The sequence below is a fragment of the Palaemon carinicauda genome, chromosome 4 (genome assembly GCF_036898095.1).
Source record: "Palaemon carinicauda isolate YSFRI2023 chromosome 4, ASM3689809v2, whole genome shotgun sequence".
Classification (NCBI taxonomy): domain Eukaryota; kingdom Metazoa; phylum Arthropoda; class Malacostraca; order Decapoda; family Palaemonidae; genus Palaemon; species Palaemon carinicauda.
This window is the reverse complement of record NC_090728.1, coordinates 49,963,669-49,988,185: the sequence shown is the minus strand read 5'-3', so window position 1 is coordinate 49,988,185 and position 24,517 is coordinate 49,963,669. Positions and strand designations below refer to the sequence as shown.

The 24,517-nt window shown below is 39.4% G+C and overlaps 1 protein-coding gene across 11 annotated transcripts in view; it reads right to left on the bottom strand.

Annotated features, from left to right (window-relative positions):
• The window catches only part of LOC137639937 (uncharacterized), a 94,313-nt gene that overhangs the window by 32,397 nt on the left and 37,399 nt on the right, over nt 1-24,517 (bottom strand). For 10 of the 11 annotated variants that reach the window (XM_068372239.1, XM_068372242.1, XM_068372236.1 and 7 more), the window contains 5 exons: nt 23,424-23,658; nt 11,026-11,163; nt 6,588-8,161; nt 5,073-5,233; nt 3,825-4,015 (listed from right to left, as the gene is read on the bottom strand). In XM_068372239.1, coding sequence (XP_068228340.1) covers nt 3,825-4,015; nt 5,073-5,233; nt 6,588-8,161; nt 11,026-11,163; nt 23,424-23,658 — 2,299 coding nt within the window. The remainder of the gene's footprint in view (nt 1-3,824; nt 4,016-5,072; nt 5,234-6,587; nt 8,162-11,025; nt 11,164-23,423; nt 23,659-24,517) is intronic. The other variant, XM_068372237.1, reaches the window with a different exon arrangement.

Here is a 24,517-nt window from a genome sequence, read left to right as displayed (position 1 = left end):
ACTGTCTATCTAAATAATGGCGAATTTTTGCCTTTTTTACATTGGAGTTTGTTGGGTTCAATGATTGTTCACTATCAGACTCACGGCTGTCACTAGCCTCCTTTCTTATAAGAAATTTATCCATTGTGAAGGAATGCACTAAAATCAATAAACATGGTACTCTTGTCCTGCAAATATACTGGTCAATGGGAATTATCATAAAACCCCAACAGACTGAATGAAACAAAATGGCTAGTAATGTGATTGGTGAAGTGCACTACCATGACCACTCAAGTACTGTCTCAACCGACACTGACAACCTGACACCGAGAGTATGCAATGAGAGCGAGACTCAGACACGTATGATACGCGTAGGCAAGGTGACCAGAGCTCTGCTTTTGAGCGGAACAAATCAGTTAACTGATTGTACATATGCCTTACTTTTTTAATGTTAGTAATATGTTCTGCTTTCTTATAAGTGTGCCCCAATATTTACTGAATTGTATGTGTGCGTGTCTGAGAGAGAGAGAGAGAGAGAGAGAGAGAGAGAGAGAGAGAGAGAGAGAGAGAGAGAGAGAGAGAGAATGTTATGTAATGGTTGATAGACCATCCATCCTCACATGTACATTCATCCAACGTTGTTTATATGTGAAGCTTTTAATAGTACAGGAGTCTCAAATGATGTGCATTTCTTTTACAGAAATATACCTACCAAAGACTGAACAAAAGGCATGCACATGATTTTAAGTAAAATTTAAATAACTATTGGCAAAGATATGTAAATTGTTTTCATAATTATATCAAAAGATATGTGTGCATGTGTGTGTGTGCGTTTATAATTCCATATATATATATATATATATATATATATATATGTGTGTGTGTGTGTGTGTGTACATATTGTGTATGTATGTATGTATTTATGTATGTGCTTTATGCATACACACACAAATGTACGGTATATACAAGAGGGAAGTGTCCTTCTTTTAGCTAACAAATCTGGTTACATTACGATGATTACGTATATGATACATATATCAATTATCAAACTTGGAAGTGATTAAACTCCTAACATCGATTGCAGATGATAGCAACAACTGGCAGCCTGAAGATCAAAATTCAATAACAACATAGCAATATACTCATTACAAGTAGACACAGTGCTACATTAAAATGCAACTATTTTGGTTGAAACAAAAGGAACTATACTAAAAAGGGTTTGAAAGCATGAGGCAATACCACGTCATACATCCCAGACAGAACGACGCCCATCACAATACCGAATGCCATCTCCACTTATAATATTAAACTTTTATTGATTGTAGAATTATTATAAATATTATGACGAACTCAAATGGCGGAAAGTTACTTATGTAAACTGCAAAGTAGGCTATATTTTAAATAATTGTCAGTATCAATAAGCGTTACTTTTCATTCATGTGAAACCAAAATCTATACCCATTTTTCGTATTTTCTGGTGTTCCATGACTATATTTCGTGGCACACTTCAAATAATCTCGTGGCACACCAGTGTGCCGTGGCACACTGGTTGAGAATCACTGCTATATAGGCTTCACCAATGCTAGACTATTTGGGACATCCTTTAACTGGAAGCTTCCAATGTACTGCTTTCTAGTGCCAGACCAACAGGTTTCATTCGAGGATGCCTTCCAACATCAGTGGAACAATCTGGATATCTATGCCTTTCCCCCGTTCTGCCTCATATGAAAAGTTCTAAACAGTAACATTGTCAAACAACCTGAACATGACACTGGTAACTCGACTATGGCCACAGGCAGAATAGTACCTGGACTTTCTATTGCTGGTAATGGAGGTTCCTAGAGTGGTTTCCCCTTCCCGTACTGCTACAGCAACCACACGCCCAAATATTTCACATTCAGGTTCCCTATGACTTTACGCTTGGAGGTTATCCAGCATCTTCCCACTCAGAGAGGTTTTCATGGAAAGTGGCGAAACAGACGTCTGAGTACCTCACAATACTAAGTGAAATGGGCCATTAACTGTGGTTGGTGTCATGGAAGGGGCATCCCTCCCCTTGGAGCCACTATTCACCATTCAACTTATTTTTTACATCTCTAGGGGAAAAAGTCTGCTCGGTATCAGTAGTGAAAGGCTATTAATTGGCCTTAAGCCAAGTCTTTAGGATGAAACGAGTTAATATTTCCTCTTCGGTAGAGTTTTCAATACCCGTACAGATTTGAACAAGCCTGCCCCCAGTCAAAAGTGAAACCACCCTTGTGCAACGTGAATTAAGTTTAACATTCCCTGAAAAGAGCACTTATGAGTCACTGAGGTAGGCCACAGACCATAGCCTCACGTTGAAAACTCTTTTTACTTGCCCTAGATTCTGTCTAAAGAGTCAGCGAGCTTCACTTCATAATCTCTTCTACAACTTTGCTAATTCAAGGAGACAGAAGTAAGTACAGGTATTCTTCAGCTTCTTTCCTGAGTTTACTGCAGACTAAAAATCTGTCATTACCCGATCCTAGGTTCACATCCTTTCAGATGTCAAGTCTGATCGAATGCTTTTGTGTCCTGAGATACCATTAAGTTGCTATTTTAAGCGTACACTCATGTTTGTACCCAGACCAACCATCTGTTTGTCAGTACTGGGTCAAAAAGAGTAACTAAAAACACAATCTCTGCATAGATCAGGGAGGTCATTGACTAAGCAATCCTTCTCCTTCTCGTTGGGGACAAATTCGACCTAGAGCTCATGACGTCAGGGGCATAACCACATCCTTAGCATTCAAGAAGAACCTTTCGGTGATGCAGGTTTTACATATAGGAGTCTAAAAACGCCAGTTGACATTCACAGCCCACTACCAGCAGGACTTGACCCACAGATCCCTAGATACGTTTACACTAAGGCCTGTAGTAGCTGCTCAGCAAGAGGTTTAGCTACCTAAGCTCTTCTCACAGGTTTACTAGCAGTTGATTGAGGGCAAAGGTTACAATTTCAGTATGGGGTGAACTTAAAAATGACTGGCCTTTTCTTTTCTTCACCTCAACTGTTTATTGGGGCACAGCATCCAACACCTTGTTATCTGGAACTCTATGTGACTGCAGTTAAGCCCCATGTAGATAGTAGCTGTTCTATAATGAAATATAGAAATTTTGTCCCACCTCTTTACGATGGAGTCTGGCTTGTCTGGGTAACCCATTTTGCATGTTTTTACAAACCTTTTGCATTATATTTGCCTTAGACATTGTAACAGAAGTGTTCTTACACTTACAATCCGCTAGTGCAAGGGCCGTTAACCAGCTGGTAGTGTCGAGCCACTGGTTAACGAAGTGTCAGGATTCTCACTCATTTGCATCATCCTGCTCCATGAAGAGATCCTGATAAAAGCTCAAGACAGTTAGATAACGGACTTCTGTCCTCCTAAGGATGAGTTTCCCATGTTAAGAACAAGGGTTTGTATTCATGTCAGAACAAATGACAAAATTTGGAAGTAATTTGTATTTTTCCTAACTATACAAACATGAATTCTTTACACAAATTTACCCCGTAAGTTCAGTCTGCAATCAAAGTGGTTTGTCAGTGAGTAAGTGGGGGGGGGGTGCCAGTGCTTTCCCCCAGCCGACTGGTAACAACCAGACATTTGTTGACACCTCGTTAAAAACTTTAATGGCCGTACTCCAGCTTTTTTGTTATCATTCTCCTATGTAAAGAATTCCAGTTTGTATAGTTAGGAAAATACAAATTACTATACAAATTTGTCATATAAACAATGGTTAACAATGAAAATTATTTTAAGATTTATAGAAAAAAATCTATAATAATACAACACAAAAGACAAAAAAAATCATTAAAATCTAACCTGGATTGTATAAAGAGTGTATTGTGCACCACCAATCTCAGAGTGAACCTCAGTAGAAGGAACAGATACACTGAGGAAAACACGACCGTCCAAGGGTATTTCAGCCGCTTCCATTAAATCTTCATCCGCTATGCCATTACCACAAGATTCCAGACTCGAAACAGATTTCACAGATGCTGCAAGTATTCTATCTGTCAATTTGAGAAAATTATTCATCCTATAAAGTACCCACTTCACTTTCAGCTTGAACTTGATACATATACTGTACTGTATATGATAAAAACTAATGTAAAAAACAGAATGCAGGGTACAGGTACATAACTATCCATAAGCACCAGACTCCAGAAAAGCCTATTAAAAATTCTTATGATTTTGCAACTTTGGAATCAAGCTTACACTAAATACATTCCTAGACATGCATTTCTCAAAGTCAAGGCACGAAGAAAATATTAAACTCCTCTATTATAAATTTTTCACATGTATTTCATAATATTAAAAAAAAAAAAATTTAAATTCATTAAAATTCAGCTTTGAAGAGTCAAAGGTTTAAGAAAAGATTACAAAACTCAAGCACTAAGCTGTACAAAAATATTTTGAAACATTCGTTAACACCGTTCCTCCACAAGGTTAATCATCCACAGTTTTACAGCCTTTCAGAAAAGTAAATAAAAGGGAACTGCAAAACACTTCTACTGTACATTACAATAAAATGAGTATTGTAGTTTAACTTAGGCTAAATAAGCTACATCCTTGAACATTTGTATTAAAAAGGGATTTTGACGAAGGAAAAATCTATTTCTGGGGAGAGACCTGTGACGCCCGGTGAAAAGGTCCTTCTTTACACTTTTCTGATATAAATCTTCGAAATATACCAGAGAAAGATAAAAGCATGGAATGCAGAGGTTACTACCCTCATGCGAGCACCTTGTGGGTGTCGTGTATACATCAGGGGCGTGTGAAAACCACTATTCACAGGCTGTCTTCCATTTAGATAATTCCTTCATCAAAGGGAAGGGCAAAATATGAACATCACAAGGAAAATTTATAGGGGATAATCACCAATAACTATCTGCAAGTCTTAAGTTTTCATAAGTCATGCATCAAGTAAAATATATCATAACTGATGAAAATGATAACATCGAGTATTACTGAAAATTAAGATTTATGCATTATGCAGATAACTATGACTATGGCACAAGATTAATATAATCTTGTCTTATATCAAATTCTTAGAGAATGACATCTTACCTAAAGACCCTGAGCTATCTTTGTGCGTGAATGTGAAGCGGGACTTTTCCAGGCTGTATCTCCCGGGATCAGACTGTGCAGATTTAGGTTCACTCTCACTTGAACCATGAGAACTTAAGCTTCCCAGACTGTGCTGACTCTCCCTCTCACTTAATAATGATCTAAAATATAAATGTTACAATTATGATACATGTACAAAAATATCACCAAAGATGTTATAAACTTGAATGAAACTGCCAAAAAGAATTAGTCTTAGTCATTATGCAGGATTAAAATCAGTCCTAGTCTAGTATAAATTTGAGAGAAAGTACAGTAATAGGAGTAAATAGGAATGAAGAAGATGGAATACTGAATACTAATATGTATGAAAGAATGGAAGAGGATGACTCATATAAGTAAATATGAGTAAATGTAACACATACTGGCAAGATAAGATATGAGGCGAGTCAATAAATAAGAGGAGCTAAAAAGGTAGCAGTATGCAATAAACTAGAGGATTTGAATTGTCTAAGGAAGGTAATATGGGAACATATGAAGGGATGCATGAATAACCTCTTCTCTATGGAAGTGAAGTGAGGATGATGAAAGAAAAAGAAAGGAAAAGTATTGAAGTTGCTGAGACAGTGTTTGCGTAGTGTGTGAAAAGAATTGATATAACGAAAAATGAGAAAGTATGCAGAAAAATGTACAGTAAAATTGGTATCATAAGTGAAACGATGGATCAGAGCCTTTAAGAGAGATCAGTCATGTGAAAGAGATAAGATATGGAATGAGGTAATTAGGGGTACCACAGGAGTTAAGAGAACTATCACATAAGATCCAAGAAAGTAGACTGAGGTGGTATGGTCATGTCATGAGAAGAGATGAACAGTATATTGGGAGGAGAGTGACGGAAATGGAGGTACAGGGAACAAGAAGGAGAGGGAGACCAAAGCGAAGGTGGATTGACTGTATCAGGGATGACCTTTGATCAAAGGGATTAACCGGTGATGAAGTGTGGGACAGAGGTAGATGGAGAATGCTGGCCAGAAACATCTACCCCACATAAAAGTGGGAAAAGATGCAGACAAAGAAGAAGAAGAAGTCATGTGAAAAGAATGGACAACAACAGGTAAGTAAAGAGAACATATGATACAAAAGCCTTATCAGAAAGGATGGTGTGAGGTACACTTACAGAACAAGCTCCATATGAGGTCACATGAAACTTTACATAAAAAAAATAACTTAAATGAATTATCCATTTTAAATGGACTAGCTAACCATAATCATAGACAAATACTAAATGAGATCATAAAACTTCTAGACAAATATTTATAGTTACTGTGAAGGAATTAAATTTCAACAAAACTTTCAGCAACAAAAAATATTAGATTTCAATCATTATAAATTCAGTATCTTGTACAATCATTACACCTATATGATATTTTTCCTTGAATAAACATACCATAGTCAAATATAAAGTCCTGTATCAAATATTAAAAAGGACTTTCTTGTATTTATGAGCAAAAAACTCACCTTAACTTTGCAATAGTTGATGCCAAGTCTTCACTTTCCTCATATATAGGTGAAAGATCTGGATTTTCCCACCCAAATCCAGCATCATTTATAAGAGGTGAATTAGGTATTTCCAGAGTGTTTGGTAGTTCAACATCTTCCTTAGGCTCAAAATCAAGCGTCGTGTTGCTAGAATTAACACTAGCCTCAGAGTTAGCTACTTCGCTTGTCAAACTTTGGACCCCAAAATTACTTTGCAAAGATGCCTCATCTGTGCCATCATTTTTGTCAAAAGACAACATTTTCACCAAGTGCCCTTTCTCCTTGCGATTTGCTAATTCCTCTTCAGTAGCAACAATTGTGTTATCTTTGGAAGAATTTTCATATACATCGGAATTGCTTGACTTATCATCAAGTTCATTTAATGATCCATGCAATCTCTTTGTATCTTCCTCTACCTCACTGGATTCCTTAGCTTTGTTCATGAGGCTTCCACAGCTTTTACTTCTTGGAATATCACATAAATTTGGTGCACATAAATTTGGTGGATGTGTAGACGGAACAGAATCACTCTCCAAGCATTCACTATCTTCAACCCGGATTTCAATACTCTTGCTCGTTTCTTTTTCTGAACTTAATGTGGCAGTACTATCTTGCTCGAGAGAGGTTAGGGAATCGACAGACAACTTATCACCGATCCTTGGATTATACATTAACTTGTAATCCTCTTCTTTCATACCTTCTACAACATTACGAGCGAAAGGATTCTTTTTCTTTTTCATGGCAGGTGCCTCAATGAAACATCTATCCTCAACAGGGCTTTCCCACATTTTTGTTACAAGAGGCTGGTAAGAGAGAGGCGAGGTGCTGTCCGGTAGCAGTGGTCCAGCTGTCGTGGATATTAAAGTACCAAGTGCTGAAGACACACTCTTATACTCATCTTCCTCTTTACTGTCCTTCTTCTCTAAACTAGAGCTCCTTACATATTCGACTAAGGCTTCTATATTTTCAAATTTTTCTCTTTCACCGTACACCCCATCAAATGAACGGCACTTGACAACAGGTTTACTCTCCATTCTTTTTTTTTCAGCTGGCTGAGGGCACAAAGGTTCACATTCCTGGAGATCGGACAAAGTTTCTTCTTTTATAGATGCAAGTAATTTAGTGAAGCCAGGTACTTTATCAAGATCCACTTCTTGTGACACTCCTGTTGTGTCGCTGGATAGCAAATTTTCCGCATGAAATTTATCTGCTCCCGGCACTTCTGAATGTCCCCTTCCATCCATTTCTTCATCTGTTATGCCAGAAAGTATTTCAGCCAACACTGTGTTAAGCCACTGAGTATCACAAATTAGGTCCACAAAGGCCTGTATAACATTTTGAGCAAAAAGATCTCGCAATGAGAGCAGAATGAGGTCACATCGAGTAACTTCAACAGGCAAATAATGATGCAGAATTATTTGCGCTAACTTGCGATAATAGAGTTGTAGAGTCTCAGGACTTTTAAGGGCAGGGTGTAAGGGTTTATATTTTGCTTGGAGTTCCTGCAAAGCCTGTTGGCTTAATGGTTCACCATCTCTGTGTTTCTTAGATACCTGTGAATAGAAAAGAACATTGTATAACCCAAAAAACTTTCCAACTTTGATATTAAGTCTAAAACCTTCAATATTAATTATTTCACAGAAAAACTATTTTTTACCACAAATCTATCATTCTGATTTGACCTACAGTATTCCTGTGTTGGCTACTGCTCAGGCACTAACGAACATCAATCTAAATAGGATTCTATACCGAATGGTTGGAAGCAGGGTTTACATATATACTGGGCACTTTGGTTCCGATTAGAACCATCTCTTAGCTGTCAAAGATACCTGTTAATCTCCTAAAAACTTGTACCTTTAATTGTTTATTTTCATAATTTCTTATACTATTTCTATTTTTTCTCTAATGGGTTTTAAAATAATCATTTGCATTTTACCCTAATAAAACTTTTCTTGTTCGAATACACTTTCCCAATGATGGAAAGTGTTCAGCTGCCTAGTTTTTCATTGTTCCACAGAAATTATGTGTCAATGCTACACAGCACTGTAAGTAATTTTATCCACTAGATAGTCATATAGTTAAAAGATGGCACTCTACCATACTACTAGATCTATAGCAGAGGCAGTGGAAGATGTACCAGAAGCATTTGATATAGATGATGGTGTCCATTATGGATACCAACATTTATATCAAACTCTGCTCCAGATATAGTAGTATGGTAGAGTACCATCTTTAACTAAATGAATGTCTAGTAGAAAAAATGACTTACAACATTGTGCAGCAATAACACTGTTAATTGCTGTAGAACACTATAAAACTACGCAGCTGAACACTTACATTGTGAGGGAAAGACCTTCACAAAAAATATTATCCAATTCAGTGTAGTCTTCCTCCATAGGCATCTGGTGTCCTCGGGACTTCCCAACTCCAAGTACCCTCATGCCTTGTCAGGGCCAAGTGTGTGGCAGAACACTCTGGAGATTCTGTTTCCCATCTCAAGTACACCCTTTCCACCACAAGGACAGAGCCTGGTACGTAATGTGGGGCTGACGAAGGCCTGAGAAGGTCAACCGCAACAGGAGAACTCCTGACACAGACCCCAGAAGAGACAGAGGAGTACCAGGTGCCTCTCCCACTGTGGATTTGAAGCCCTGTGCTCACTCCATGGCACTCTCCGTCCCCCTTTTTTGGTATTCCAAAGCACGCAAACACACAAGGACAGCCTGAAATGGTGCCATCCTGTCGAGTGACACCCTGCTGGAAGGACGAGCTGGCATCCAAAGACCTTCACAAAAAATATTATCCAATTCAGTGTAGTCTTCCTCCATAGGCATCTGGTGTCCTCGGGACTTCCCAACTCCAAGTACCCTCATGCCTTGTCAGGGCCAAGTGTGTGGCAGAACACTCTGGAGATTCTGTTTCCCATCTCAAGTACACCCTTTCCACCACAAGGACAGAGCCTGGTACGTAATGTGGGGCTGACGAAGGCCTGAGAAGGTCAACCGCAACAGGAGAACTCCTGACACAGACCCCAGAAGAGACAGAGGAGTACCAGTTGCCTCTCCCACTGTGGATTTGAAGCCCTGTGCTCACTCCATGGCACTCTCCGTCCCCCTTTTTTGGTATTCCAAAGCACGCAAACACACAAGGACAGCCTGAAATGGTGCCATCCTGTCGAGTGACACCCTGCTGGAAGGACGAGCTGGCATCCAAAGTAGAGGAAGGAAGGGAGATGGAGGTTGTCAAAGCTCCTCCATCAACCTGGGAACAGACTATATAGTGCTGTACACACTTGTCTCGGCAGACTAATGGGGTTGCCAGGGTCATCAGGGAAAGCAGGGCCACCAGGGCGGCAAGGGTTGCCAGGATAGCCGGGGAAGTCAGGACCTGGGCCACAAAAAAAAAAAGAGAGAGAGAGAGAGAGAGAGAGAGAGAGAGAGAGAGAGAGAGAGAGAGAGAGAGAGAGAGAGAGAGAGAGAGAGAGAGAGAGAGAGAGAGAGAGAGAGAGAGAGAGAGAGAGAGAGAGAGAGAGAGAGAGAGAGAGAGAGAGAGAGAGAGAGAGAGAGAGAGCCCTATCCTTGCAAGTACACTTGGTTTTACTGGACTTCTTTGACCTCTTCCTCTGCTTCTTCATCTTGGAAGAAACATTAGAATCTGAATCAAAGAACAAAGAGGCCAAGTATGTGTAGGGGCATCAGAAACAGTTGTATCCATCCAGGTGACCAAAGCGGCAAAAGACTTCATTGGCGTCTTCTTGGGCGTTGCCAAGACAGACCCCGCTGAAGGCTTCACTCGCTTCTTACCCTTCAAGGCCTACACATGACATTACACACGAGGCCACGACCTGAATTCATTGCATGGGGATGATTGCGAGCAATTTGGGCCCTACAAGACACAGAGGGAGTGGGGATCTACGGCAGTTTTAGCCATTAACCGGTTGCAACGTCCACACTTCCCCAGGAAACATGAAATTTTTGCTTTCATTCCATCAACCAATGATCACAACCTCATTCACTTCCTGTAATAGAAAATGAAACTCATCAGTGGCCGAAACAAAAGTGAAGCTTTCCAGCTGGGAAATGGGGCGGGGTTCCTAACCCCGTATCCACACCAGCTGGATAACTGCTCTTTATCCAAGATATACCAACAATCTTCAGGATCCGCAGAAACAATCTTCCTAATTGAAGGACAAGGGTTTGTATGTTACGTAAGAACAAATGAATATTGTGAAATGCAGTCTGAGCATATAGAAATAGGTAATGACTGCAATCTGAGCACAAATCAGACCATAAAATACTGTTCTATGTGATCATGAGTGAATAAATGAATCTGAAAAAAAAAATACGTTAAAAAATATACTCTAATTAATCGCAGTGATAACATAAAACAGAATTTTAATGAATAAAACTCATTTTACCTTTCTCAGAGCACGATGATACTGTCGATAGTGCTGCAAATAGATGTGGATTAATCCAGAGGCAAGGTGGGTGATACTGGCAGATTCTCTGATCTTCTGACACATATTGGTCAACATCTCTTCTAGAATATCTTTTATCTAGGGAAAAAAATATAAGTAATGTTAAAACGCTTCTTCTTCATCTATTGGCAGTACAGTACCATAAAAAATTCTTTCCAACACATTGGAAATTGAGCACTGGACTAAAAATTCATGATAGTTTAAATATACAGTACTATATAGTATTTAAAGAAATCAAATGCTCTCCATTAAGATTGAAGAAATCACTTGTAAATAAGAATTTCAGTTCACTTTTGCATACAATACACAATTCAACTTTGCTATATTAACTTAAATTTCATAGAAAATTAATATTTTTATTATTGTAAAGATTATCCATAAATCATAACTTAAAATGTCACAGTTAGCAAAAGTTCTTGCACAATCAGATCTTGGCATAATAAGACCACATTTGCCACTTATATATATGTAGGTGATAAAGAAAAGTGCATCACCAAGACAAAAGTGGATACTGAATTATTTATACATTATTATAGAGACTGCTTGTCAATGTATGGATGCTCTAATATATAAACAATACTGGAATAAATTCATAATTTCCAGCAAAAAAAAAAAAAAAATAGAAAATAAATACCACATGCCCACATTGATTTTTTTGTATAGGTATGAAAATTTGTAGATTGCCATTGTTGATTAAAATAAGTAAGAAGCAAGTTTTATCAAATTCATTGACTTGAATTAAGGTAGAAAAACTGTATGATTTATAAATATGCAAAGGAGTCTTTTTTCCCTTTCTAAAGAGAACAAATTCAAAACAACTTTCAAATTGAATATGCTGAAAGAAAATGTAATACATTGGAACAAGGCCAGCATTGTATCAAATCCTTAGGGGGTTTTCCTTACAAAAGTAAATGTATTTTTTTATATATATAAACAAATACATAACACAAGAGAAAATCAACAATTAACATATTGAAAACTTGAAATATTTTACTCAATAAAAATGTTAAAAAGTCTAAAGATGTAATTTTTAACTTCACAAATAGTTATGTGATGGGGTCGAGAAAAAACATACCAAGTTCACCCTTAAACTAATTTTCAAATATTTGGAAGAAATATTAAGTTGAAAATAAAAAAAAAACACTGACTCCTTTCTTAAATTTAGTGAGTTTGACTTGAACATACAAACACTGTACAGCAAAATGCAACTCCAATAAAACTAAACAAATATTTAAACTGATTTGTAAAAATATATTATGGTAACTGGAATAAAAAGAAGTTAGACAAAAACTTTATCTATGATCAAGTTTTACTGACCACACAAGAAGATGCATATCACAGGCAAATCATATACAGTATTAAGGTAATTTCATCAGAAGGCTTTCTAGATGTTATCACATACAGTACTATAAACAGTACTCTTTACTCTTGGTTTCAGCTGCTTTACTCTCAAGACTCCATAAATTTGAATCTTTTTGAGATATGACTACACCCAATAAAATTAAGGAAATTCAACACCTATCACATATGAAATAAAACTTAATTTTTCAGCAAAGAAAAGATTGTTAGATCTGGGTAAGTAATAATCTTTAAGAAATTCACACAGAGGTGACATTAAGCCTGTCATAAAACAAACAGGTCAGGAAACATAGAGGATTAAGTAAAATAAAAAAAAAAATCAAATCTTACAGGTACAGTAATAGCCCTCTTTACGTCTTTTCAGCTTGCATCTTTTCCGACTTTATGTCTCTCATCCTTGAATGCTAGATAAAAAATTAAATGCGCATTACATCATTTCACAGGATCTTAATTCGGTCTCTGTCGCAAACTATTATTATTATTATTATTAGCCAAGCTACACCCTAGTTGGAAGAGCAAGATGCTATAAGCCCAAGGGCTCCAACAGGAAAAAATAGCCCAGTGACGAAAGGAAATAAGGAAATAAATAAATGATGAGAAATTAACAATAAATTAGTCTAAAAACAGTAACAGCATCAAAATAGATATGCCATATATAAACTATCAACAACGTCAAAAACAGATGTCATATATAAACTGTAAAAAGACTTATATCAGCCTGGTCAACATAAAAACATTTGCTCCAACTTTGAACTTTTGAAGTTCTACTGATTCAACTACCCGATTAGGAAGATCATTCCACAACTCGGTAACAGCTGGAATAAAACTTCTAGAATACTATGTAGTATTAAGCCTCATGATGGAGAAGGCCTGGCTATTAAAATTAACAGGCTGCCTAGTATTACAAACAGGATAGAATTGTCCAGGGAGATCTGAATGTAAAGGATGGTCAGAGTTATGAAAAATCTTATGCAACATGCATAATGAACTAATTGAATGACGGTGCCAAAGATTAATATCTAGATCAGGAATAAGAAATTTAATAGACCGTAAGTTTCTGTTCAACAAATTAAGATGAGAATCAGCAGCTGAAGACCAGACAAGAGAACAACGAAAAATAGCCAAAAGAAAACAAACTAAACAAAATTCTTTTGATAATTATAAAAATAAATATACTGTAGTTCCAATCAATATGAAAATACTAGTAAAGTACTGTATACATACTACACATAACAAATATAAGGAAAAATAAACGCTATACTATAGTCTGACAACGCCACTTCAATCCTTCTCAACTGCATATAGTACAGATACATGCTTGGACCCTCACTTATGTCTGTTGGCTTCATTACTTTTTTTAATTTGAACAATTAATTTATGGAAGGTTGTTAACAGTGATATTCTTGATCTAACTGTTTAAGATAAAAGGAGTTCTGACGAAGGAAAAACTTATTTTTGGGAGGTGCTGTGTGGTCTGCAAGGACTTTGCTTTGAAAGGCTAGAACAGGGCTTCCAGTGACACATGATTACCAAAGAAATATTGTTTCTCCTGGGCCAGTGTATCAACGTGCAAAGCATGGACTCATAATGTATGGGGAGACCTTGCAAGTTCAGGCTCATATGAACTTGAAACGGCACCTCAGTTTGCTATGAGTGATGTCAGGCACAGCGTCCCAGAAAGGAATCATCACTCCAGTCCTCGCTGGCATACCTACGTCACAAAAAACTCTCCTATGCTGCAGTATTCTCAGATAAATTAGTCAGCTCTCATTATTTAGTGAAGCATCTATACATACATCTGAATTATCAGTAATTACAGGTATGTTAGCAATTGAAATCATTAAAACAATTAAAGATAGGTTGAACCAAAAGTTTGTCATTTACACATAATATAAGAAGAGCCACAGAAGCCCTAAAAGGTTACACTCATAAGAACCAACTAGTATTATAAATCAAAGAGTTCCTTAACAAATTCTTTCCCCATGGGTTGAATATAGAAATAAATTTATGTTGGATTCCTGCTAATGACTCCCCCCAAACCCCGCTCCCTTAGCTTACAACGATGGTTAGGTTGCAGACACTAAAAGAAATTATTAAGCTTAGGCGGGTCTCGAACCCAAGTCCAGCAGATCACCAAGCATGGATGTTTCCAGTAGACTACCACATTACAAAAATGCATTAGACATGATCAACAGATATGAAAAGGGTGAACAAATTACATCCATTGCACTCTCCTTCAGCAACATCCATGACAAAGATGGCATAGTTCAATATGTTACTGAAAAGATGCGGTCACCTGAAACTTGTACTATCAACAAAAAGAGAGGAGTAATTTTTATCAAAATGAAGCGCTTAATATCCCTTTGGATTGAATGGCAAACACATGAACGGATTCCTACGAGACAAATACCAATCCAAGTAAAAACCAAGTATTTGTTTGAGGTCCTATTTAAAAACCTCCTGAAGAAAAAACAAATGATTTCCCACAAGTTATGGGTGGTTTCATGAATTTAAAAAGATTCTTAGTTTGCACAACATATCAAAGAATTTGGTCTCCCTTGCTGATGAACTTGAGATGGAGCAGGAAGAAGATTCTGATGAATGGATTAAGACCCACAAGCAACCACTGACAAATGAGGACTTGGAGTGACAGGGACAACAAAGAATTATATAGTTTTCCTGACCCAGAACCAAAGAACTTCAAGTTTTGGATATGCAGCGTGCTTTCCATTATCTATCCAAGTGTATAGCAATCTCCGAGTCCCAGGATACTATAGCCGACCAGTTTTTAAAAATTTCTAAGTGTTGAAGGTTTGTTTCTTCCATATAGGAAAACTACTGATGAAAGGAGTTAGAGCCCTATCCAACAACCTTTAGATCAGTTCCCTCTAATAGTAAAAAAACCAAAGTCGGCAGTTATCACCATTCTTGAGCCGGAGAACCACAGACATTGATGTTAAGTGTTTCCAGCAAAGAAAGCTTTTATAGAAGTCAAATCATTAACAACAACTGCATCGTCTTCATCATCTTCCTCCACTATGTAGTTCGTCACTTCCAAATTCACCTCCTTTAGTGTGCAGGAAGCAGAGGAGATGCCAAATTAAAGGTAAATTGACCATTGTTAATATGTTATTTTTATTAGTAAAATAAATTTTTGAATATACTTACCCGATAATCATGTAGCTGTCAACTCCGTTGCCCGACAGAATTCTATGGAGGGATACGCCAGCTATCACAATACTAGAAGGGGGTGTACTTACCAGCGCCACCTGTGGCCAGGTACTCAAGTACTTCTTGTTGACACCTCCTCAATTATTCCTCGGTCCACTGGTTCTCTATGGGGAGGAAGGGAGGGTCGATTAAATCATGATTATCGGGTAAGTATATTCAAAAATTTATTTTACTAATAAAAATAACATTTTTCAATATTAAACTTACCCGATAATCATGTAGCTGATTCACACCCAGGGGGGTGGGTGAAAACCAGTGTACAAGATTAAAGGATAGCTAAGTATCCCGTATTTCATATAATCAGTTATCCACAATAACAATGAAATAATAAGTACCTGGTAAGGAAGTCGACTTGAACCGTTACTCTGCCTTTAATAAGATCGTCTTCCTTACTGAGCGCAGCGTTCCTCTTGGGAGGCTGAATCAACTCAAAGGTGCTAAAGTATACAGGGCTGCAACCCATACTAAAGGACCTCATCACAACCTTTAACCTCGGCGCTTCTCAAGAAAGAATTGACCACCCGCCAAATCAACAAGGATGTGGAAGGCTTCTTAGCCGACCGTACAACCCATAAAAAGTATTCAAGAGAAAGGTTAAAAGGTTATGGGATTATGGGAATGTAGTGGCTGAGCCCTCGCCTACTACTGCATTCGTTGCTACGAATGGTCCCAGGGTGTAGCAGTACTCGTAAAGAGACTGGACATCTTTGAGATAGAATGATGCGAACACTGACTTGCTTCTCCAATAGGTTGCATCCATAACACTCTGCAGAGAATGGCTCTGTTTGAAGGCCACTGAAGTAGCCACAGCTCCCACTTCATGTGTCCTTACCTTCAGCAAAGCAAGGTCTTCTTCCTTCAGATGAGAATGTGTTTCTCTAATCAGAAGCCTGAATAGTAAGAAACTGAGTTCTTAGAACTTGGAAAAGAAGGTTTCTTGATAGCACACTATAAGGCTTCTGATTGTCCTTGTAAAGGTTAAGACCTTTTTAGATAGTACCTAAGAGCTCTAACTGGGCAAAGTACTCTCTTCAGATCATTCCCCACCAAGTTGGACAGGCTTGGGATCTCGAACGACTTAGGCCAAGGACGTGAAGGAAGCTCGTTTAGCAAAAACCGAGCTGCAAGGAACATGTAGCCGTTTCAGATGTGAAAACAATGATCCTGCTGAAGGCGTGGATCTCACTTACTCTTTTAGCTGTTGTCAAGCACACGAGGAAAAGAGTTTTTAATGTGAGGTCCTAAAAAGAGGCTGATTGGAGAGGTTCAAATCTTGATGACATAAGGAACCTTAGGACCACGTCTAGATTCCAGCCTGGAGTGGACAACCGACGTTCCTTTGAGGTCTCAAAAGACCTAGGGAGGTCCTGTAGATCTTTGTTGGTGGAAAGATCCAAGCCTCTGTGGCGGAAAACCGCTGCCAACATACTTCTGTAACCCTTGATCGTAGGAGCTGAAAGGGATCTTACTTTCCTTAGATATAACAGGAAGTCAGCAATCTGGGTTACAGTGGTACTGGTTGAGGAAACTGCATTGGTCTTGTACCAGCTACGGAAGACTTCCCCTATAGACTGATAGATACTGAGAGTGGATGTTCTCCTTGCTTTGGCCATCGCTCTGGCTGCTTCCTTCGAAAAGCCCCTAGCTCTTGAGAGTCTTTCGAAAGTCTGAAGGCAGTCAGACGAAGAGCGTGGAGGATTGGTGTACCTTCTTTACGTGAGGTAGACTTAGAAGGTTCACTCCTAGAGGAAGAGTCCTGGGAATGTCGACCAGCCATTGCAGTACCTCTAAGAACCATTCTCTCGCGGGCCAGAGCGGAGCCAACCAACGTCAGCCGTGTCCCTTTGTGAGAGGAGAACTTCTGAAGTACCCTGTTGACAATCTTGAACGGCGGGAATGCATACAGGTCGAGATGGAACCAATCCAGCAGAAAGCATCCACGTGAACTGCTGCTGGGTCTGGAATCGGAGAACAATACAACAGGAGTCTCTAGGTTATCGAGGTAGTGAACAGATCTATGGTTGGCTGACCCCACAGGGCCCAAAGTCTGCTGCAAACATTCTTGAGAAGGGTCCACTCTGTGGGGATGACCTGACCCTTCCGTCTGAGGTGATCTGCCATGACATTCATACCGCCCTGAATGAACCTCGTTACCAGTTAGCTTTCGATCTTTAGACCAGATGAGTAGGTCCCTTGCGATCTAGAACAACTTCCACGAAAGAGTCCCTCCCTGCTTGAAGATGTAAGCCAGGGCTGTGGTGTTGTCAGAGTCCACCTCCACCACTTTGTTAAGCTGGAGGGACTTGAAGTTTATCAAGGCCAGAATAACCGCCAACAACTCCTTGCAATTGATGTGAAGTGTCCTTTGCTCCTGATTCCAAGTTCCCGATCATTCTTGTCCGTCCAAAGTCGCACCCCAGCCCGTGTCTGATGCGTCCGAGAGGAGACGGCGGTCGTGTTTCTGAACAGCCAAAGGTAGACTTCCTTGAGAAGAAAGCTGTTCTTACACCACGCGAGAGAAGACCTCCTCTCTTCGGAAACAGGAACTGAGACCGTCTCTAGCGTCATGTCCTTTATCCAGTGAGCAGCTAGATGATACTGAAGGGGGGGGAGGTGGAGTCTCCCTAACACGATGAACAGGGCCAGCGATGAAAGTGTCCCTGTTAGACTCATCCACTACCTGACTGAGCATCGGTTCCTTCTCAGCATGCTCTGGATGCATTCTAGGGCTTGGAAGATCCTTGGGGCCGACGGAAAAGTCCGAAAAGCTCGACTCTGAAGATCCATACCCAAGGAGACAATGGTCTGGGATGGGACGAGCTGAGACTCCTCAAAATTGACCAGGAGGCCCAGTTCCTTGGTCAGATCCATAGTCCATTTGAAAATCTCCAGACAGCGACGACTTGTGGGAGCTCTTAAAAGCCAGTCGTCTGACGGAGCCGGACACAAGATCATGGTACTGCTGCACAGTCTGTGAACTGTCAATCATGGGCAAGCGAGGAAGTACAGTGACAACCCGAATCTGTCTAGACTGTCTGGGTCGTACAGACAAACTCCTTATCGGGTTGCTGAGGTTGCCGCACTGCGTCACAACAAGTCACTTCTGTTGGTTGTTGAACGTCTTCCCCGTGACACATTGACTCCGTAAACAAAAAATCCTCTAACAAGGACTAAGCTTGGACTGCATGTCTTGTAACACAGCTCAAGGTCTATGGGAGCAGGTGTGGTAACAGACGGGATTAGCGACTGAAGTGGAACCATTACCTTCCCTGGAAGCATGTTATGCTTAAATAAAAGTCCATAGGAGGCTATGCAGCTAAAGGCTCCCTCCAAATGACAGAGTCCTCAAGGGAATATCAGAAGGAGGGAGAAAAGAACTTTCTCATCTACAGGAACCATATCCTAGAAAAGCTAAGTTCTCTCAGTGAGGGTTCACTGGTGCAAAAGCAGCAGACTAGAAGGCAACGTTATGAAACTGCTTGACAGTCTAGTGAGTTGGCAACAACCAAAGATGTGTGACTGAGAAGCATGCGGTAAGGTATGCAGAGCATGTTGTATGCAGAGCATGCTGTATGCAGAGCATGCTGTATGTAGAGCATGTTGTATGCAGAGCATGCTGAATGCAGAGCATGCTGTATGCAGAGCATGTTGTATGCAGAGCATGCTGAATGCAGAGCATGCTGTGTGCAGAGCATGTTGTATGCAGAGCATGCTGTATGCAGAGCATGCTGTATGTAGAGCATGTTGTATGCAGAGCATGCTGAATGCAGAGCATGCTGTATGCAGAGCATGTAGTATGCAGAGCATGCTGTGAGCAGAGCATGTAAGGTAAGCAGAGCGTGTGCATGGCGTTTAACATTTCTCAGAAATTCCATGACCAGTGCTAGAGTGCTTTATGCATGCTTGCATGGGGTTTAATATCAACATAATATATACCTTACATTCATAACTCATGATTCATATTTTTGCCATATTTTGCGATATTGTTAAAAATATATTGCCAGGAATACAAATATATTTTTATAAGTAATACAAATAACCTCCATTATCATAAGGTTTGAAAATGGAGGTAAGGTATGCTGAACAGCAGAGTCAGAACGAGCTGGAACAACAATAGTTGTGGTTTCCTCTTCAAGACTCTGTTGAGGGAACACCTGAGGCTCAGTCTGCAAAGGCTGATCAGCAGAAGGTAGGCTCATGGGTGGAGGAGGCTGACTCCTGGCATGAGTGGCTGAACTCAAGGGTTGCGCTTGCTGAGTGGTTGGCGGATGCGCAGTAGCAAGTTCCTGAGGAACGAGTTGAGGTTCCTGCGGTGTGAGCTGAGAGCGAAAAGGTAGTGGCTGCGCAGAACGCAGTAAAAATCTCGCAAGTTGAGGCTCCTGAGGCGCAAGGCTAAGGTGTTGAGGTGCTTGCCTTGAGGAGGGTTGAGCTCGCTGCAGCGAGAGCTGAGGAGACTGACTCATGGACGGGAGAGGTTGTTGTACCTCAACCGAGTGTTGCATCACTGGTGGAGCAGCAAGTGGAGGCGGAGGAAGAGAGGTATAATCCTCCTGATCCCATTGTAAAAGTTGCCTTAAGGAAGGCGGAGGCTGAACACCACTGGGAACAGCAAACTCAGAACGTGGCTCAACATCGTACGCCTGGCAGGTGGAACTGCGATCAGACGGAGCGAGCGCAGGCGGAGCGAGCGCAGGCGGAGGGAGTGTAGGCGGAGGCGGAGGCGCAACACTCTCAGCCCGACACTCACGCATCAAGTCCGAAAGCTGTGCTTGCATGGACTGTAGTAGAGTCCACTTGGGGTCGGCAGAAACTACAGGAGGCTGAGGTAAAGCCTTAACAGTCGAGCTCTGTTGTGGCAGAACCTTACTCCTCTTAGGCGGAGTGCATTCAACTGATGACTGAGGAGAGTCAGAGCTAACCCAATGACTGCATCCGGGTTGTTGAACTCTAACTTCGTACGTCTGGCATAGGTCTGGACTTTACGTTTAAGAGGTCTTGAGACCTGAGACCAGCGTTTTCTCCCCTAAATTTCTTCTGCAGACGAGCAAAATAAGGGCTCAATCGTCTGCGGGTGGGAGTGACGGTCTCGGTAAGACACGCCCACAACCACCGAGGATACTTCTGTGCGCCGATCAAGGCCTGCTGAACCCTTCTGCCCTTCGACATTGCTTCTCCCCTGGGCTTGGGAGCTTGCAAGAGGTCCCGGACTGGGAGGACGACTGGCGCGCACAGAAGTACCCTCACGCACAACACTGAACTTTGCGCTAATCACTTATCACTTTGATTTTCTGTTTGCACTTATTTCACTGAACTCGAAACTTTAAGTGGTTTGTACCTGAAACACGCAATTCTATCCTTTCTCAAAAGTTAGTAATTGCGAAAACAGAATTACAATGTAACAGAAAAATCTAATGAAAGATAAATAATTCAGTGGCTGGAAAGAGACTAAACACTAGATCACTCTAGAAACGTTTACCTTCTTCCCCTAAAGAGACTAGGGAGAAGAGCAAAAACGATAAAAACGTTACTCGGTTGAATGAAACGTTTATCCTCCTCTTTCTCCCTCCGTCTCTATCTCTCTCTCTCTCTCTCTCTCTCTTGACTTAGAACCTGAGAGAAGAGCCCAATCATATATATCGTTAAAACATATTATTGTTAAAGGAAAAAACTGAAATATTTCCCAAAATGAAAAGTTCCTTTATTAGGATTAAAACCATTAAGTTAAGAAAGAATGAACAAAACGCTAGACACGGTTACTCTTACTGCAACGTGAATCCGTGAAAACTCTTTCTCTATCGTAACGATAGAGCGCAAGTTGAACGTTCTGAACGTCAACAACTGCAGAGACAAAACAAAACGTTAGTTCAACTTTGAAAACAGTACGAGACTATCAAAGAAATTCTTTCAAAGACATTAAAATAGCATAATATGTTAACAGGTAAAACCAAAATGACGGGCTCAATGTTAATTAACTTCGGTACCAAGAAAAGACCGCCTACTACAGTGAACCCTCGCTACTTCGCGGTTCGACCATCGCGGATTCACCACTTCGCGGATTTTTTCCATAACCCATATATATACAGTAATATATATATATATATATATGTATGCATGTATTTATGTATATATGTAGGTATGTATATGTGTATACATATAAATATATATATATATATATACACACACACACATATATATATATATATATATATATATATATATATATATATATATATAAATATAAATATATATATATATATATATATATATATATATATATATCTAGTGTAGGAAGATGTGATGTAGTTCTAAGGGAAAAGTATGGGAAATATGTCTGGGTAATAAGCAAAGCTCTACCTCCAGTTTGTTTCTACATTATGATCAGAGATAAATGTAAACAAAACATTGTTGCCATTTTTTATCGTGCTTTTTAGCATGTTTAGGAAATGCATGATATAAAATCACCTTTAATATTTGTGCCTGTTTTAGTTTAGGGTACTGTAGTACATGCATTAAGTGTTCTGTACATTAAAGGGTAGTTTGTTAACAGTACTACGTACAAGGGAGGGTTTTAAAAGTCTGAATATACATGTTGAATAAATAGGTAAATATGGTGTCACTACTTCGCGGATTTTCACCTATCGCGGCCGCGACTGGAACCTATCTACCGCGATAAACGAGGGTTCACTGTATTAGGAAGGTCGAATATAAACAAATATAAAAATTAATTTTAATAAGTTTATAATAAAAGGAAGTTAATCGAAGAGGCCTATAAGAGGCGGAGAGATATAAAAAAAATCTATAACTTTTGTTAAGCAAAATTAAGAAAGAGAGTCTATACTCTCTTAGACACCAACACTTCCGTCTAAGGGAAGGGTCGGCCATTTAAAGGTGAAAGAGAGTTCATACTCTCTTCGTCACCATAATTAATTAATTCCAAAAGCTAACTAAGCTAATATAGAAGTTTCCAGTAAAGCGACAGCCGAAATCAAGGAGAAATACTTCACCAAAGTCGTGAAAATACTCCAAGAACATAAGCGTATCCCAGAACGTCTTGCCGGAAGCACGACAGAGGAATAATTGAGGAGGTGTCAACAAGAAGTACTTGAGTACCTGGCCACAGGTGGCGCTGGTAAGTACACCCCCTTCTAGTATTGTGATAGCTGGCGTATCCCTCCATAGAATTCTGTCGGGCAACGGAGTTGACAGCTACATGATTATCGGGTAAGTTTAATATTGAAAAACGTTAATATTACTGTAATACATCTTCCAATATCATATCTGGTTTTTATAGAAGGAGAACAGGTTGTAAGTACTGTGTTGTCTCCTGTATTGCAACATTATAGGGAACATATACAGAACTATTCATCACTGTACAGTATAGGGGGCATTTCCGACATACGTAATAATCAATTTATGGCGCATCTCCAGAAACCAATTAACGACGCAGGGAAGGGTATTACTGTACTTGTACTTGTGATTTATGATTTACATACTTGATTAATTTTCACATGTTCTAGATCTCAACGTTCGTGATAAGACTACAAGAATTGATGACGGATGATTGGCTTGATAAGCTTCGCTTCTGAACACAAAAATATACAAATATTCAAAATCATCTCTTAAAACTACATCTTTTGACTAAAATCTTAACAACAAAATTTATGTCATTTACATCATCATCATTCAAATAAAACAGAAATAGTAGTCATTAAATAAGCAAATGTTAATTACACACTACGAAAACATACCTGGTAAGAAAAATGGTTGTCAGGAGATACAAGACGGTACCACGGCATTACCAGGAAATTATGGAGAGATGTGGCACTCACCACCACCTCTTGCATCACTATATCTGGTGTGCCAGTCAGAACTGCTCGACTATTACCACCAACGGTACTGCTAGTTGATAGTCGACCTTTATCTTGTATAATGGGGTTGCTTGTATGACCTCTGTCCACAACTTTCTCCACGATGCTGAAGACTCTTAACAATGACAATAAGAAATACATTGATGGTATAATGTAAATTAATATTTATGATATAGATACAAAGAATTTTTAGATTACTGTATCTAATTTATATAATTCATACTGACACAACAATGGGACAGAGGTTATTCAACCCTAAGCTGCAAATGAGGGAAAACCCGAAAACTGCGCTATGAAGTAAAATCTAAGAGGTTGGACAGCAAGATGGAAGACAGGACGTGGGAATGGAAGTAAAGTAGAAGGCTAAAAAGAAGGGGTCGTTAGGGGTCAAAGGGACCCTTGAAATACTCTTCAGTTCTGTAATATCTACAGAGACTTTTAAATGCAATGAAAACACTAACTTACAAGGGTGCAATACAGTATGCAATCATACTCAATACTATTAACCCTTTTACCCCCAGGTGCTTTGGAAATTTCCAACCCTTAACCCCCATGGGGTTATTTTTTCCCCAGCACATTTTGCAGTATATTTTTTGTTAAATTGCTCTAACAGCCTTAATTTTTGTCATAGAGAGGTCAGGTTGGTCTCATTCTCTTGGAAAATGCCTGAATTTAAAAAATGTTATTTTGATAATAAAATAAATTTTTGAATATACTTACCCGGTGATTATAATAGCTGCAGCTCTGCTGCTCGACAGAAAACTCTACGGAAAAAATCCGCCAGCGATCGCTATGCAGGTAAGGGGTGTACTTCAACAGCGCCATCTGTCGTCCAGATACCCAGTACTCATTGTAAACAAAGAACTCAATTTTCTCCTCGGTCCACTGCGTCTCTATTGGGGAGGAAGGGAGGGTGCTTTAATTTATAATCACCGGGTAAGTATATTCAAAAATTTATTTTATTATCAAAATAC